This window comes from Sebastes umbrosus, chromosome 9 (assembly GCF_015220745.1).
Source record: "Sebastes umbrosus isolate fSebUmb1 chromosome 9, fSebUmb1.pri, whole genome shotgun sequence".
Classification (NCBI taxonomy): domain Eukaryota; kingdom Metazoa; phylum Chordata; class Actinopteri; order Perciformes; family Sebastidae; genus Sebastes; species Sebastes umbrosus.
This window is the reverse complement of record NC_051277.1, coordinates 6,469,948-6,485,436: the sequence shown is the minus strand read 5'-3', so window position 1 is coordinate 6,485,436 and position 15,489 is coordinate 6,469,948. Positions and strand designations below refer to the sequence as shown.

Below are 15,489 nucleotides of genomic sequence, written 5' to 3'. Positions count from 1 at the left end.
CTGAGCCACATCTTTTGTTTCCCATTTACAAAGCCAGGGCTGCGTATGAACACCGGATACTGACATTGTCTTTTTTTCTTGCGCCACCATGAAGCGAACATTTGTGGTTTTGAGTGAAATGTCTTAACAACTATGGATGGATTGCCATGAAGTTTGGTACATACATTCATATCCCCCTATGATGAAGTGTAATCACTCTGGACATCCTCTGACTTTCCATCTGGAAGCATCATCAAGTCAATACTTTAGTTTTTTGACAGCATGTCTGCTAAACTAACATCATTTCCATCAGTAGGGCTGTACTCGACCAAAGAAACTCTTAGTTGGTTTATCGACAGATCCACAGATCTGTAAAGCTGACTTTCTCCACAAGCAATCACATAAAAGCATCAATATTGTGTTTACCAGAGATGTGCTCTTAAGTTTCTTTGAAATAAGTCATTCAGCATAAAAAAACAACTAATCGACCAAAGAAATCTTAGTTGACTAAGACCAAAGCGACCGATTAGTCGACTAATCCATTAAGAGGGGGCAGCCCTACCCATCAGCCAAATATTAGTACTTTGTGTTTGGTACTAATTAGCAAATGTTAGCATGCTAAAACGTGAAACTAAAATGGTGAACATAGTAAAAATCATGGCTTCTTAGCGTTAGCATTGTCATTGTGAGTATGTGAGCATGCCGATGTTTAGCCCAAAGCACCACTGTGCCTAACTACAGCCTCACAGAGCCACTAGCATTGCTTCAGAAAGTACGGGGGCGCCTATCTCATTTATGGACTGTTCTCTTCAATGTCAAAATGAACATGGTTATTTATTCACATTAAAATGCAACACATGGGACGCACATCAAGGGGTCATTAAACACATTCACACCTTCCTGCATCCTCACACTGAGGTGCACTAATGTATGCAGCAGAGTTTGGCATGTGATAGTATGCTAAAATCAGTGGCACAGAAAATGGTGAGATGAGCGTTTGCTGACAGCACTGTGGGAGTGCAAACTGAAGGTACACAACAGTTGGCATCAGTTGACATCTGGGAAAGAGACAGGCTGCTGACAGGGAGATTATCTCCACCGGAGCCTCAGCACAGTGGAAGCTGTCCACTGCAGCTGTGATGCTCCTTAGGGAGCGAGGACTCCAAGGTCTGCTCGGAGAGACTTTCACAGATACAGTGGAAATTAAGGAGCAAACTGTATTCTAGTATTCCAGTCACTTAGCACACGTTGTCACACTAGAAGACATAGAGAGGTGGAAAACACATCCATCAAAGGGACTGGTGAAATGATATGCAGGAATGCAGCGATGATGACTCATCCCATGGGCATCTGTCACCTGCAGGAGGCCATGGTCGGGCCGGTTTGACGTAAAATGCTCAATGTGGTGAAATAAAAGGAGAAAAGAGCCGACTGTCGGAGGGAGGGGAGGGGAGGTCGGACAAAAGGAGGGAAAGGACAGAATCCTGCTGTGTGTGTGTCATTGTCCGTTAGGCATCCTTCTGCCTCTGGAAAACGTTGAATAGATTATTTTTAGCTCTATTTCAGTCAGTTGCAATTCATCTAATTAAATCCTGCTCCAATAAAAGTGTAGTGTGCTTTATTTTTATCGTAGTTTGACTCATTAGTAACAGTTTCAAATGACGTCAGGGTTTTGATGTTGCTGTTTTCTCCATCTCCCTTCCTGCTGAGCTTGTGAAGGTTTTGCCAAAAGGCCAAGTGCACTGAGGAAGTTATTGACAGTTTCTCCACATACAGTAAAAGAGTAATTTTATTTTATCACACTGCTTTTATTTCCTCAGGCTCAGAAAATAATCAGTGGGGGCATCTGAACTGTTTGAGACCTGCAGCCTGCAGCCTAAAGAGGGATTCAGATTGGGCTGACCCAGGTGGAGGTCTCCTCAGCTCACAGATGAGGCCAAATCAATGAGGGGTGCAGTGAAACGCAGACAGCAAACCCCCCCGGGAAGGTGTTTGGATGCACAGCCACAGGCAGAGGAGGGATGTGAATGTAGATGAGGATTCACATGGCGAGAAGGCTGCAAACACCCACATAAGCATGGGAGGTGAATAAATGAGCCCTGACAGGAACCATAGGAGCTGATGTCTTTCACTGGATTTTTGTTACTTCCATCTTTAACTTATAATCTTCTTTGGTCGATGTTTTACAGTAAATGGTATCACACTTTTGGAGCTACAGGGAAGTAAATGTTTGACAAAACTATTTTTGTAGTTCTGAAAGCTAAGATACTCCAAAATGGGCGCCAGAGTCTGCGCAGTAATGATGGTCTCGTCCATACGACCGCCTGAACCAATCGCGAGCCAAACACGGCTGCAGCTTGCTTGCGAGAGGCAATCACAGCTGTCAATCATGACATCACGCCCCCTTTTTATAGCATCAAATAACTAATTAAAACCAAACTTATCAGAAATATGAAATCTTGAACATACATCAGCGCGATAAGAACTACCTAAAATGACAGAAACCATCTTTCGGGAAAATGTATTTGACGTGTACTTTGACTTTTTAGTTTGACTCATGTCCCATCTGCTAACATGGAGGTGGCAGGATTAATGAGCTCTACTGCAGCCAGCCACCAGGGGGCGATCCAGATGTTTTGGCTTCACTTTCGGGGAGCTGTCATGTCATTCATCTATATATAGAGTATATGGTCTATACATATTGCAGGAAGGTGAAGGTTAATCCAACAGAGTACCATAGTAACATGTATCAAACCACACATAGAAGTTTTTATGTGTACTATATGATATCCTTTGTCCTAACTGAAAAACAACTTGTTTTGTGATGATTTACCAAGAGAGCAAGCAAATTAGAGGTGGTAAGAAATAATAATAAGTGAAAATAGTCATGAGGACAGGAGATATGTTGTCGTGAAAGAGAATGACTGATGTCTAGGCGGCAACCTGCTGACTTAAAGGGGCATTTTACTGGTCAGGAGTAGACAGAGCGATGCATTAACAACTCAAACGAGAGCCGTTTTGCTTTCCTCTTGAAATGTTACACCAGTGATGTATCACTTCCTTGTAAATGCTGACCGCAATCCATTCCACAAGAAGACTTTAAAAAAAGCAACCGAACAAATTTTGGCCAGCGAGATGTGCTGAACGCGCAAAAAAAATCCACAAAGTTATCCAAACAGCAGGAGTCTGACTGTGGCCAAGCTCAGCGCAGTAAACACTCAGGTACAGGGCTTCTTTTGAGTTCACACAGTGAATCCTTCATCGGCGCTCTATATGACATATTAGATAGAGCTTCTTCTGTGTTTATGAAAGGGTCTGCATAGTGAGGGTCTGTCAGAGTGAGAATGTTTACAGCAAACAGCAAATATTCCAATAGGATTCCCAGAAAAGCCCCCTCAGGTAAATGGAAAAATACCATGAGGTTCCTCCAAATTTCAGTAATTCTTAAATCTGGAGCCTTTGATTCCACAAACAACCCCCTTCATTCAGTGACACCTGTAGGGATTCTTCATTCAATGCCAGACTGCCCCGAAGGACAAGAATCACTCTACACCCACAGGGCTTTGGCCACACTCTTGATAATGTGTGGTTCAAAAGTCTGCATCCTCTCCCTCGGCATTATGGTTTGTTTTTCAATGTTCAAGGCAAGCTATTTTTGTGTCATGCAAGTGTTCATGTCCCTGTTCATCCTTAAGCTGCCATCAACGCCCCTCAAGGCATCCTATGTCTATTATGTTGGAGACATGGCTGCTTTTCAGACGAGCAATCTCAGCGGAAGCTGCTTTTTCCTGGGCCAAACCATTGAACCACAGCCTCAGTGTTCCACCGTTGTCTCCACGGGGAAAATGTTCAACATATCAATGTCTTCAGGAAAAGGCATGTTATATAAACAACATTGACAGTAAAGCCATCAAATAGAATGAGTAACCTTACTGGCCAATAATATTTTTTAAAGATATATATGGGTATTCAATATTTTGACTAATATGGCACTATTAAATTCTGATTAGTAACAAAAAAGACAGTATTTTCAAAGTAAAAGCTACAATGAATACAGAAGATGAGAGTGAATTTCTGACTACGGTGACCTGTAGTGGTCGTGCCAATAAATACACTTTGGCTAACAGCAAGCACACTAACAGGAATGAAGTCCATATGTTTAATAATACGACATGTAAAGGATATCACTTTAGAAGAGAGACATTGGCAGCATGCAAGCATCAATCTGTTTGACTCGCACCAACTCCGACCTCTCTTCCAGCCAATGTGCTGAGAGTACAGGAAGCCAACAAACTAAAGCGTCTTTCGGGTTGAAAAAGTTGCTCAACAAAAGAGCATGGCTAATTAATCAGCCCGATATTAGCTTACCAAAAATATATTGTTATTGGCATACAGTACATGTTGAAATTGAATGAAACTTTTTGAAGCCTCAAGTCCGGCATTTTGACCGTCGCCATCTTGTTTTTTTGCAACCAGAAGTGACACGAGAGGGTGGAAATAAGTACAACCGAACGCTGAAGAAGACATTTTTAGGCTACCAAAATGTTACAATTAACTTTCATGAATGGAAAACACACTGTGAAAGGATTACATTTGTAAGACGCAAACATTGCCGACAGCCAGACCGGACAACACCGTGGTAGCGACCTGTCAATCACAAGGAAGCCACGTCCTAAATCCTACCCTGCTTTATGGTCTGTTTGACTCTAAATGGAACCATAATTTACTAAATGAACATCATGCTGTATTGAAGAAGACTTGAAACTAGAGATTGAGACCATAAACTCATATTTACAATGTTTACTGAGGTAATAAATCAAGTGAGAAGTAGGCTCATTTTCTCATGGACTTCTATACAATCTCACTTCTTTTTGCAACCAGAGGAGTCGCCCCCTGCTGGCTATTAGAAAGCACGCAAGTTTAAGGCAGCTTCACTTTTCAGAACCAGAGGTTGCCGCTTGGGCTTGACTGAACAACAGTGTAGTAAATTTGACTAATTTGCATTTACAGTTTAAAGAAGCTGCTGGTGACCATATAGTCCTACGTATAAAGTTCATCCCCTGCACAGCAGCAGCAGCTGCAGCAGCAGCAGTGGACACAGGCACAATCTGACGTAGTGTGCTTCATCCTTATAGTAATCCATCATAGCCTGTGTTGTGTTATTTCCAATTGTTTATCCTGGCATTGCCGGAAAGAGAAAAATACCAGAATCGCAGCAAAAACTCAGCATCACTTTGTCCTTTGAAAGAGGCCACTGTGCAGTGAAGGCGATAGTCACAGTAATATTTCTTACAGTTTTGCTGCTCCACTGCGACCGCAACAGTTTTCCCCCTGCACCTCCTCTATTTTAAAAAGGCGGAGAAAGCAGGAGGAGGGAAGGATGTCCTGCATTTTAGTTCAGGTTTTAAAACAGCAGAGTCCACAGGAGGCCTGGCGTTTAGTTTTATCTATCAGTCCTCCTCTGGCTCAGTCTGTCCTTCCTACCACACAGAGGCTTATACTGACAGGCTGAGGTGAATCCTGATATTGATGTAGCAGAGTGAGGGCTTCTTCCTCAACATGATATGTGAGAACAGAAATGAGAAAATGTGCTGAGGTGTAATCACAGAGCCGCTCCCTGGTGAACAGTCTAATCCAGCTTCTTCCATCTACTCCTGTCCCTTCATCTCATTCTCTATTTCCACCTTTCCCTCTTCACCTTTTTTTTAACCCAACTCCAGTGTGTTCTTATCATAAATTAGCCTTTTCTATTCTGTCTTCTCTCACTGTTTTGAATCAGACCCCTTTCAAACTCCATAGAGATTGTTTGCATACACTACATTTCTGGATGGGCAATCCTTCCACATATTGATTTACCGCACAAACTCTGCAACTGAGCCGATACCAGCTTCACTAAAACGGACTTATCTGTTGAATTAGATAAGTCACCCCATATTTCTGATTGTTCAGCTTTGGGAACCTCCAAAAGATCACAAAGCTGAACAATCAGACCGTCCCAAATGGAGTTTCTGGCAAACACAGACATCTGAGCGTCAGTGGCAGGCTAAAACAACAGCCATTACCTAATAAAAGCAAACCACGGGGAGAAACAGCATGAGTCGGGAAGCAATGAGACAATGGGAAGTTATCGTCCAAACTCTGGTGTGGCCGCTGCACCTGCTGCTGCAGAGTCCTTAGTTCCAATTTCAACGTTTCTCGCATGGTACTTTATCTCTGAAGTGATTAGGAACAAACAGCTACATCAATCAGGTGGAGGAGCCCCAGAGAGCGCCAGAGCTGATCCAAAAACACCTCGAGGCTGCCAAGTTTGTGCCGATTCTGCTGACACTCACTATGTTCAACCACACAATCCTTCACACGGCGCTTCAAATAAACTGATTCTGTTACTGGTAAAAAAAAAAAAAATCCCACTTATGTGCTGAATGTCTCACCTGCAAGACAAGGCCAGCCAACAAGAACAATCTGCCAGACACAAAAAAGATATTCACACACGGATATCAGAGGATAACAAAGCTACCAAAACATTCATTCACTGAAGCAAGACGTGTAGCCTGATTATCTGGGGCTGGTTTCACAAAAGCGTTTTGGGAGGGGATGCTCGCACGCAGATCACAAATGGTGGCAGCGTCACGTTACAGACAGAGAGTTCTTGATTTATAGTAAGATGATGATGATGCTGCTACGGCGCCACCTATTGGCCAAATGGCACCAAATTTGTCATGGTCACTCAGATATCATATCTACACGTCCACCAAAATGTGGTTGCAATAGCACAAAGCACTCATGAGATATGACTTTTTGTAGTATAAACCCTGCCCCCCGCGACTTGTGGGTGTGTAGTCTTTCTAATTATGTATTTTCACGTCTTACACTTCAACAGTTTTACAACAAACTGGCAATGCAAAGGACATACTGTACCTACATACAGACAGAGATTCCTTGCTTTATAGTTAGATTTAAATGAAAGACAATGAGTATGACACTAGGCTGAAAGAGTGGTGAAACTGCCAGGACATCTTACATACTCGTACTTTAAAAGACGTCAAAAACATTAAGCTAAGTGATGAAGATGTGCAATTTCTCTTTCAATCTTTGTAATTTCCTCAGGGTTTCTATACTGGCTTTGTGATTAAGAAGAGTCTGATGATGAAATACACTGAGCAAAATGCTTCTGACAGTGTCAAAGGTGCTGATCTACTCTCATGGTACTTTGTGAGGCTGTAGTTTGTGGTTTTGTTGTGCTGAACTGCATCACCCCAGTTTGCAGTTGCTTTTTAACTGCTTTTAAATTGTTTAATTGATTTACTTTTTTTGTATTTAATATGTGCTGTATATTCTCGACATCACTGTAAATGAGAGCTCCTCAATGATCTATCGAGATTAAATGAAGATTGAATGAATGAATGAATTACATTGTCTTTAAGGTAAGGCTGTCAGAGTTAACACGATAATAAGGCGTTATTGCAAATTTGTATTAATGACACCAATTTCTTTAACGCATTAACACAACTTTCAATTTTTAGGTTGACCTTGACCTCTGACCTCCAGATATGTGAATGTAAATGGGTTCTATGGGTACCCACGAGTCTCCCCTTTACAGACATGCCCACTTTATGATAATAACATGCAGTTTGGGGACAAGTCATAGTCAAGTCAGCACACTGACACACTGACAGCTGTTGTTGCCTGTTGGGCTGCGGTTTGCCATGTTATGATTTTAGCATATTTTTTATGCTAAATGCAGTACCTGTGAGGGTTTCTGGACAATATTTGTCATTGTTTTGTGTTGTTAATTGATTTCAAATAATACATACATACATACATTTGCATAAAGCAACATATTTTCCCGCTCCCATGTTGATAAGAGAATTAAATACTTGACAAATCTCCCTTTAAGGTACATTTTGAACAAAAAAAATGTGCGATTAATCATGATTAACTATGGACAATCATGCAATTAATCGCGATAAAATATTTTAATCGATTGACAGCCCTACTTTAAGGTCGTTATAATATCTTTGCTCTGCTGTAAATGCTGCATACATCTTTTATTATGATGCAGTCCGCTACCGCATCAAAATGACTATAGAGTTGAATCAACAGCCAGGGTGTAGACAATTAAAAATGACCATGTTTCATAGCATTATAGTGTACTATAGGGGATTATATTTTACTGGTCACTTAATGTAATGTGGAAGTACATGGAAGTATAAAACAGCATGAAGACCGCCAGTGGGAATTAATCTAAACATTTACAATTCCACCCATGTAGTGTTTTCTCTAATTATATAAGATATAATGAACTGGCGTAGCAACAACTGTTGTTGTATTGTATGGCCCCTCAGAGCTATTCATCTGAATATTTCACTTTTCATTATTGCTTTCATTATTCACCCTTACTTATTCAGTTGTTTTGGTGAATAACTTACCACTCTATGAAAGAGGACATTTCCAATTTCTGGGGAGCTGAAGAATTCCCAGTTTGTCCAAATAAAAACTATTCTGCCATTATCGATGCTCCAAAGGACTGTCAAATCACACTTCACAACAGCAATTGCTGCAGCATAATATACTACTTCAATTTACTCCAGTGTCTCCATATTTGCATCTAATTTCCACTGGGAGAGTGTGACAATTGGTGAAATATAAAAGTGTTATTATTTTTCATGGCATCTCTAAAAAGGCTTCAGATGACAGGCAAAAAAAAAAAAAAAGAGGCTTCCACCTGCTCAACTAGTTACATGCAAAGTAAAAAAGCTGCATTCATTCACTATAATTAGCTAAATATTGAGACTTTGTCACGGTGCCAGTTAGCATGCCTTCATATGACTCGACAGAGCTCACAAACCAAACTCAGCGTGTTAGCCCAGAAATGGTGTCCCCTGCTAACCTTTCAACACGTGTCTGCAATCAGCAGATGTCTGCGCTTCCTCGCTTCCCTTCTGTGGTGACTTTTTTTTATGAAGTTGATTACAGCCCTTCAAAGCTTTTCTGCTAGCCAGTTATTTCTAGACTGCAAAAATACAGGTGTTAAAAACAATGACTAGGGAACGGTTGCCAATTTGCCTCCATCAGTAATTGAGCATTCATTTCCAATCTAATTAGCACCATTATCTATACAGTGGTTCTCAACCTATTTTCCTCAAAGCCCCCCCCCCACCCCCACTTGTATCTAAGAAAAGCTCAAAGCAGATGTGATCTTTGGTACCCCCCTAAGAGGGGCCCGAACCCCAGGTTGGGAACCACTGACCTATTGCACAATGTTACCACGAAGAGTTAAGTGAAACCAGGGGAAACAGGATGTACAGTACTTGTTCAAAACTTTGCAGCTACATGAGACCACGACACAGATGCAATCAAAGCCTCTCACACCGCCCACATTCAGCCAGGAAAGAGCAACCCATCAACAAAGTTGCCAGCAGTGTGAATGCACAATGACAGCGCTCAATAGCACAGCTGTCCACTGCAGTGGTAGCAATTGTGGAAAAGAACCATTATGCACCAAATTCTGATGTAAAAGCGTCTCTCTCACTGTAACAAGGACGTTTCTTACACCGCCCTACAAGGGAAACAAGGGGGAAAAAAACAATTTTCCAAACAATTGCTTTTGTGGGTTTAACAACAGTACATCAGACGTGCATGAGGTGCTCAAATACAAGAGGGGCAGAGTGAAAATTACAAACTCATTTAGTGCCAAACAAGCCGTGAACATGCTTTACTGCCTCGACCAAAATAAACATGATTTCTTTCACCTGATTTTGCAGGAAGGCACATTTAAATGAGGACAATGTCACAGGAATACGGCTCCCATTGTTGCCTTTCTGAAACTAAGACTCAACAAGATAAGAAGAGCTGTGCGGGGATTCACTTAAGCTCCTTGTCAGGTTGCCTGCTCAAAAGAGACGCCTGCCTTTAATTAGATACAAAAAGGGTTCAAACTGCATTTATCAATGCTGCCTTCACATGTATATTATGCATTATGAAAATGTATCCTGGAGAACCAAATTTGAAGGCTCTGCTTTCTTCATAAGTCTTTTTAGTTCTGAGATATTCCTCAGATTCGGCTTTAAATAATTACCCTCTGCCTTGAGGGGAAATCCCACCAAGAGTTGAGGCGGGAGTTACTTCGTGCAGAGTCAGACTCAGTGAAAGAGAGTTAAGGTGAGTCACACTTTAAGTAATAGGAATGAACAGAAAAGCAACAGCTCTACATATGCTGACCATACACCACACATTCAGGTGATTTCAGCTTATTACGCAGAAAATCAGGCCAGAGATCTGCACAGTCCCATCATGTGTGGGTAACTCAATGAAACCTGTAATCTCCTTATTCTATTTCACCATCAGTGATTATGAATAGAGCATTCAGAAAGAGAACATTCAGATATCTTGATTAAAGGCCCACAGAATTGACAGCTTTTTGTCTGATTATTTTAGTCAGCTGAAATTCGGTCATCTCAGATTGTGTGAGGGCTGAAAGTGAGACCATTTGTTTGACCTCTGTTTACAGTGACATATCTTCAATCAGCAGCACTATTAGCCATTCAAAAAGTGACTTTAGCACTAGGTTTATCTTGGTACACATCTTTATACCAGCTCAACAGTGACAAAGCTAAACCAAGGTGTGGCTTATCAGAAACGCATTGGAAATCAAACTAGAGATCAATCATAACATGGCAAACTCAAGCCCAACAGGCAACAACAGCTGTCAGTGTGTCAGTGTGCTGACTTGACTATGACTTGCCCCAAAACTGCATGTGATTATCATAAAGTGGGCATGTCTGTAAAGGGGAGACTCGTGGGTACCCAATAAACCCATTTTCATTCACATATCATGAGGTCAGATGTCAAGGGGCCCCTATGAAAATGGCCATGACAGTTTTTCCCTCATCAAAATTTAGCGTAAATTTGGAGCCTTATTTAGCCTCCTTCACGACAAGCTAGTATGACATGGTTGGTACCGATGGATTCCTTTTTAAAAATGACAAACCATCGCAACCCAATTCATAATAGTCTCTAAATCTGATTTGTGCGTAAATGAACGTTCCTGATTTTTACCACCATTTCCGCATCACCTTTATCTTGAATAGGTAACCCAGCCATGTCGAAGAGATACGTTAGATAAATCAAATAAATGCAGGCACTCTTTTTTTCCTTTCATCAGTAAAACAAAGACATTGTATGCTGGCCTTTCATATTAGATTCAATGTTGTAGATAGGCTACAATTATCAGAACGATATGGACATTCAGGCTCCCTCATGTGGCTCAAAAGTGTACCGCAGAATCATAAAAGACGATGGAAGAAATTCAGCAAATTTATTTGCCGACCCAAATAAAATCTTCTGCGACCCACCTGTGGGTCCCGACCCAGTCTTTGGGAATGACTGGAAGCATAATTTATTTAGCTTCACCCTTTGGCTCTTGATAACAGCACCAGTTCGCACATCTCCTCACAGACTGGACCACAAAAAGACATGAAGAGCAACTCAAAGCTACAGAAACCCAGCTGAGGAGTTAAACAGCCAGGAGACTCTGCGTCTTCCTGGGCCTGCTGAAAGATCCATAACCAGTTTACTAGAGCTGAGCATCTCTGCCTTTCAGCAGCGTACCCTCCTGAATCCTCCATTCCCAAACAGTGATATTGCCAGCGGTACTCACAGAAGGGGAGCTTCCTTTATCTCTGACTCATATTTTCACATTTCATTATGCTGCCTCTCTTCCCCATAGCCATTTCTTTTTACTAGACGCATACTTACTGCTGAATTGTTAGCAAAACTGAGCTTACGATTCCTCATTTAAAAGGGAGATTTTTTCCAAAGCTGACAAATCTCTCCACACTCTACAATATCTCACTCTGCATTCACTCTGCATTCATTGTGCTTTAATTTAGCTCTACTAGCACAGTTATCCTGGGGCCACCGCAAAAGCAAAACAAAGTAGATATCCAGCCGATTCTCTGTCTCTCTATCTCTCTCTCTCTCTCTCTCTATCTCTCTCTCTATCTCCCTGTATTTCTCTCGCCCCTCTGTGACAGCCCCTCCCCGCTGAAGGCAATCCAACAATGTCCTGCTCATTGATCAGGGAGAGGATCGGTGCAGGGTGGAGGTAAATGGCTGTCACAGGGAATGATAGACCTTAACTCAACCATGGTTGCTCCTGAGGCCACTCAGCCTCCACTTATAGTGATGGATGCAAGATGTCGCCCATCACATTCTTGAGACTGGGGAAGACTTTGTTCCATCGCTGGAGGAGTCAGGAAACATTAACATAACGCGTCGGTTTTAGAAATCACTTTAACTGCTTTTTCCTGTTGCGAACCGATGACAGCGCTGGAGTTAAACTTAGCGACATAGCTTTAATGTATTCAGCATTTATTTTAAATTCTGAATGGAGCTAAATTGATTTACTCAATTTATCTTGTGGTCAATCTAAAGAAAAATAATAATAATTTGAAATATGTCCAAATAAATCACTGCTTCCAAGACTTGAACACTTGTTTCTTTTCCTTGTTTGATAATATAGTGAATATCTTTGGGTTCTGACAACCATGGGCTTGTGAACTGCTTTTTTATGGACTAAATAATTAAACAGCTACTTCACCAATGTAGTATTGTACCTCTAAAAAGTTGGACGATGTGCAAGAGAGGCATCATCGAAAAATAATAACAGTAGAGGCAGAGATATCCTGACTTAATACCAGGGTCTCAAATTAGCTTCTGCCACACGCCAAATGCTGGTAAATACTGTATTTGGCAGTGGCGGGTGAAATCGTCAGGCCATCCGGCACTTTGGCAGACGGAGAAAACGCACAACAAAAAGACACGTTTAGTTAGGTTAGCCCATGAGTGGCGAGAGCTTCACATTTGAAAGTCATATGATTGTCTGAACTGCCCAGCTGTGTGCACAGAGTTTCTCCCTCAGAAAAGGTTTGCTTGCATATTCTCACACTTGGCTGGCTAGTTACTGGGGGAAATAATCATCAAATTATGAACACTTATCCATCATTAGACTGGGAGTAAATAAATCACAGCTAAATAAACTGGAGCAGCTAAAACTGTGAACAAAGTGTTTGGATAAAGCTGAGTACTGTAAGCCTGTTGGTGGGAGGCTTTTGGATTGTATGATCCCCCAATCGCTCAGCGGCTGCAGTTAACTGTTTTATCTTACTACAGTTAAAGGATCACAAAGAAATTAGGAAATAAATGCAAAAGAAAATACAAAGTCAGCAGCACTCCACTTAAAACCCTAGATGGCTTTAATCCAGCAAGCATATCAAGGCTGAGTTCAGTAGTTTTTTCAAAGTGTGCTCTGGAGGCCAACAGTGTTCTTCCACCGAAAGAAATATATCTCAGTGTCCACTACTACCTAGTTAAAGATAACCAGTTTAGTACTCTGAAAATATACTGGAAATTCTCTTATACGGGTTTTTGCAAAATTGGAGTACCCAAAAAAGGGAAAGTTTGGGATCCCTCAGCCAGAGTTGCCAAGTCTGCTTATTATAAGCAACTTGGGCTTGTTTTTCTGATAAGTTGCTTAGAAATATTGGTTGTCGCGAGTTGCGTTTTTTGCACCGCGTTTCTTTTATGCTAAATACAGTACCTGTGAGGGTTTCTGGACAATATTTGTCATCATTTTGTGTTGTTAATTGATTTCCAATAATAAATATATACATTCATTTACATAAAGCAAGCATATTTGCCCTGCATATTTCCCATGTTGATAAGAGTATTAAATATTTGACAAATCTCCCTTCAGGGTACGTTTTGAACAAAATTGAATTGATTAGTTTGCGATTAAATATTTTAATCGACTGACAGCCCTAATTAATACATATATATACGAAGTGAGCAAGTGGCCGCCTCTCTCATATTTGTGGTAGGTAGGTTAAGTCGCCTGTTTGAGGCTTTTTTTGTTGGGGGGAGAGTTGCTTCTTTGGGGCTTGTTTCTATAAACCTGGTTGCTTGTTTCTCTCGCAAGATCTGGCAAACACTAGCCCTCAGCCATACACACTTATCAGATTAGTTGCTGGAGAGTCTGATAAAGTTAACTTAATTCATACCTATCCAAGCCAAATCAAATGATTTATCAACAGTTCACACTTCCTCCAAGTTCCCCCATAGCTCACAGGATGTTAAAAGGGGATAAACGACATTATAAAGTCAAATGAGCAACATGAATTTCATTACGAGCCGAAGTAAACTAATCCTGTAATCAAGTTTTTAGAGGGATGGAAACTTTTTAACATATGATTGAGCAAGTTTAAACATGGTCTTCAACGGAGAAACATCTAACTCAGGGTACGGGATTTATTAAAGGGGACATATCATGCTCATTTTCAGGTTCATACTTGTATTTTGGGTTTCTACTAGAACATGTTTACATGTTTTAATGTTTAAAATAACCTTAGTTTTCCTCATACTGTCTGCTTGAATATACCTGTATTTACCCTCTGTCTGAAACACTCCGTTTTAGTACATTTCAATGGAATTGCAATAGAATTGTGTTGCTAGGCAACAGTTTGGGTCCATGTTTACTTCCTGTCAGCTGATGTCATTCACATACACCGCAACAGGAAATAAACTGGGACACATTTAGAATGTTTATGTTTAAAACCGTGTAATGGTCTAAATATTGTAGATTTGTGACATCACAAATGGACAGAAATCCTAATGGCTTGTTTCACACGCACAATTTTGAATGTTGAGGTTGTTTTCTCTAGTGTACTTAATGAGTTTGTCTATAAGCTCATCTACTTAAAAAATTGATTTATAAACTATTGCAATTAAGAACTGTAAATTGCATATATAAAAAAAAAAGTAACTATAAATTAGCCTATATGAGTGTCTGTGTGTGATGCTGTGAGGTGAGTTAGAGCAGCCTACCTGCGTACTGCAGGACAAACATGTTATGCATTATAATATACATAATAATATTGCATATTGCATCATAAGGGGGGGGAAATACATTAAAATGTGACAAAGTCTAAAGTAAGCATTTTACTGGATAATGACACACTTTTAATACATTTTCTGTAACTCTAAGTTATCCTGTATATGTGTGTGTGTGTGTGTGTGATGCTGTGGGGTGAGTTGGACCAGCCTACCTGTGTACTGCAGGAGAAACATGGTCCTCTGTCGCAGATTAAACAGTCCTGCAGAAGACAAAGTCTCTCAGTCGGGTATTAATCCGTGAGGTCCGGGGGTTTCTTGGCTGTAGAGTGAAGAGTACGGTACCGTGTGCCTGCCAGCCAACGGTGAACGGTTATCACCTGCCTCACAGTCTCAGCACGCTGCAAACTGCTAATAAAGATGATACTGAGAGTCAAGCTGCAAAACCAATTAAAGGAACATCCGGTTACTACTTTCAAAATAAATCACAGCTTGACACTCAGGTGCTCTTTTTTTTCGTATTACAACACATTTAATTAGATTTTTAAGTGTCAAATAACAGATATGAATCTTTTAATAACTACAGTGCCGCTTTGTACACCAGACCTGACTTTTCTCTCA

The 15,489-nt window shown here is 40.9% G+C and overlaps 1 protein-coding gene across 2 annotated transcripts in view; it reads right to left on the bottom strand.

Moving 5' to 3' along the window:
- The window catches only part of LOC119494118 (ecto-NOX disulfide-thiol exchanger 2-like), a 200,831-nt gene extending 185,560 nt beyond the window's left edge, over window positions 1-15,271 (bottom strand). For both annotated transcript variants that reach the window (XM_037779745.1, XM_037779747.1), the window contains exon 1: window positions 15,084-15,271. In XM_037779745.1, coding sequence (XP_037635673.1) covers window positions 15,084-15,105 — 22 coding nt within the window. In that variant the 5' untranslated portion in view covers window positions 15,106-15,271. The remainder of the gene's footprint in view (window positions 1-15,083) is intronic.
- Window positions 15,272-15,489: the final 218 nt, after the last annotated feature.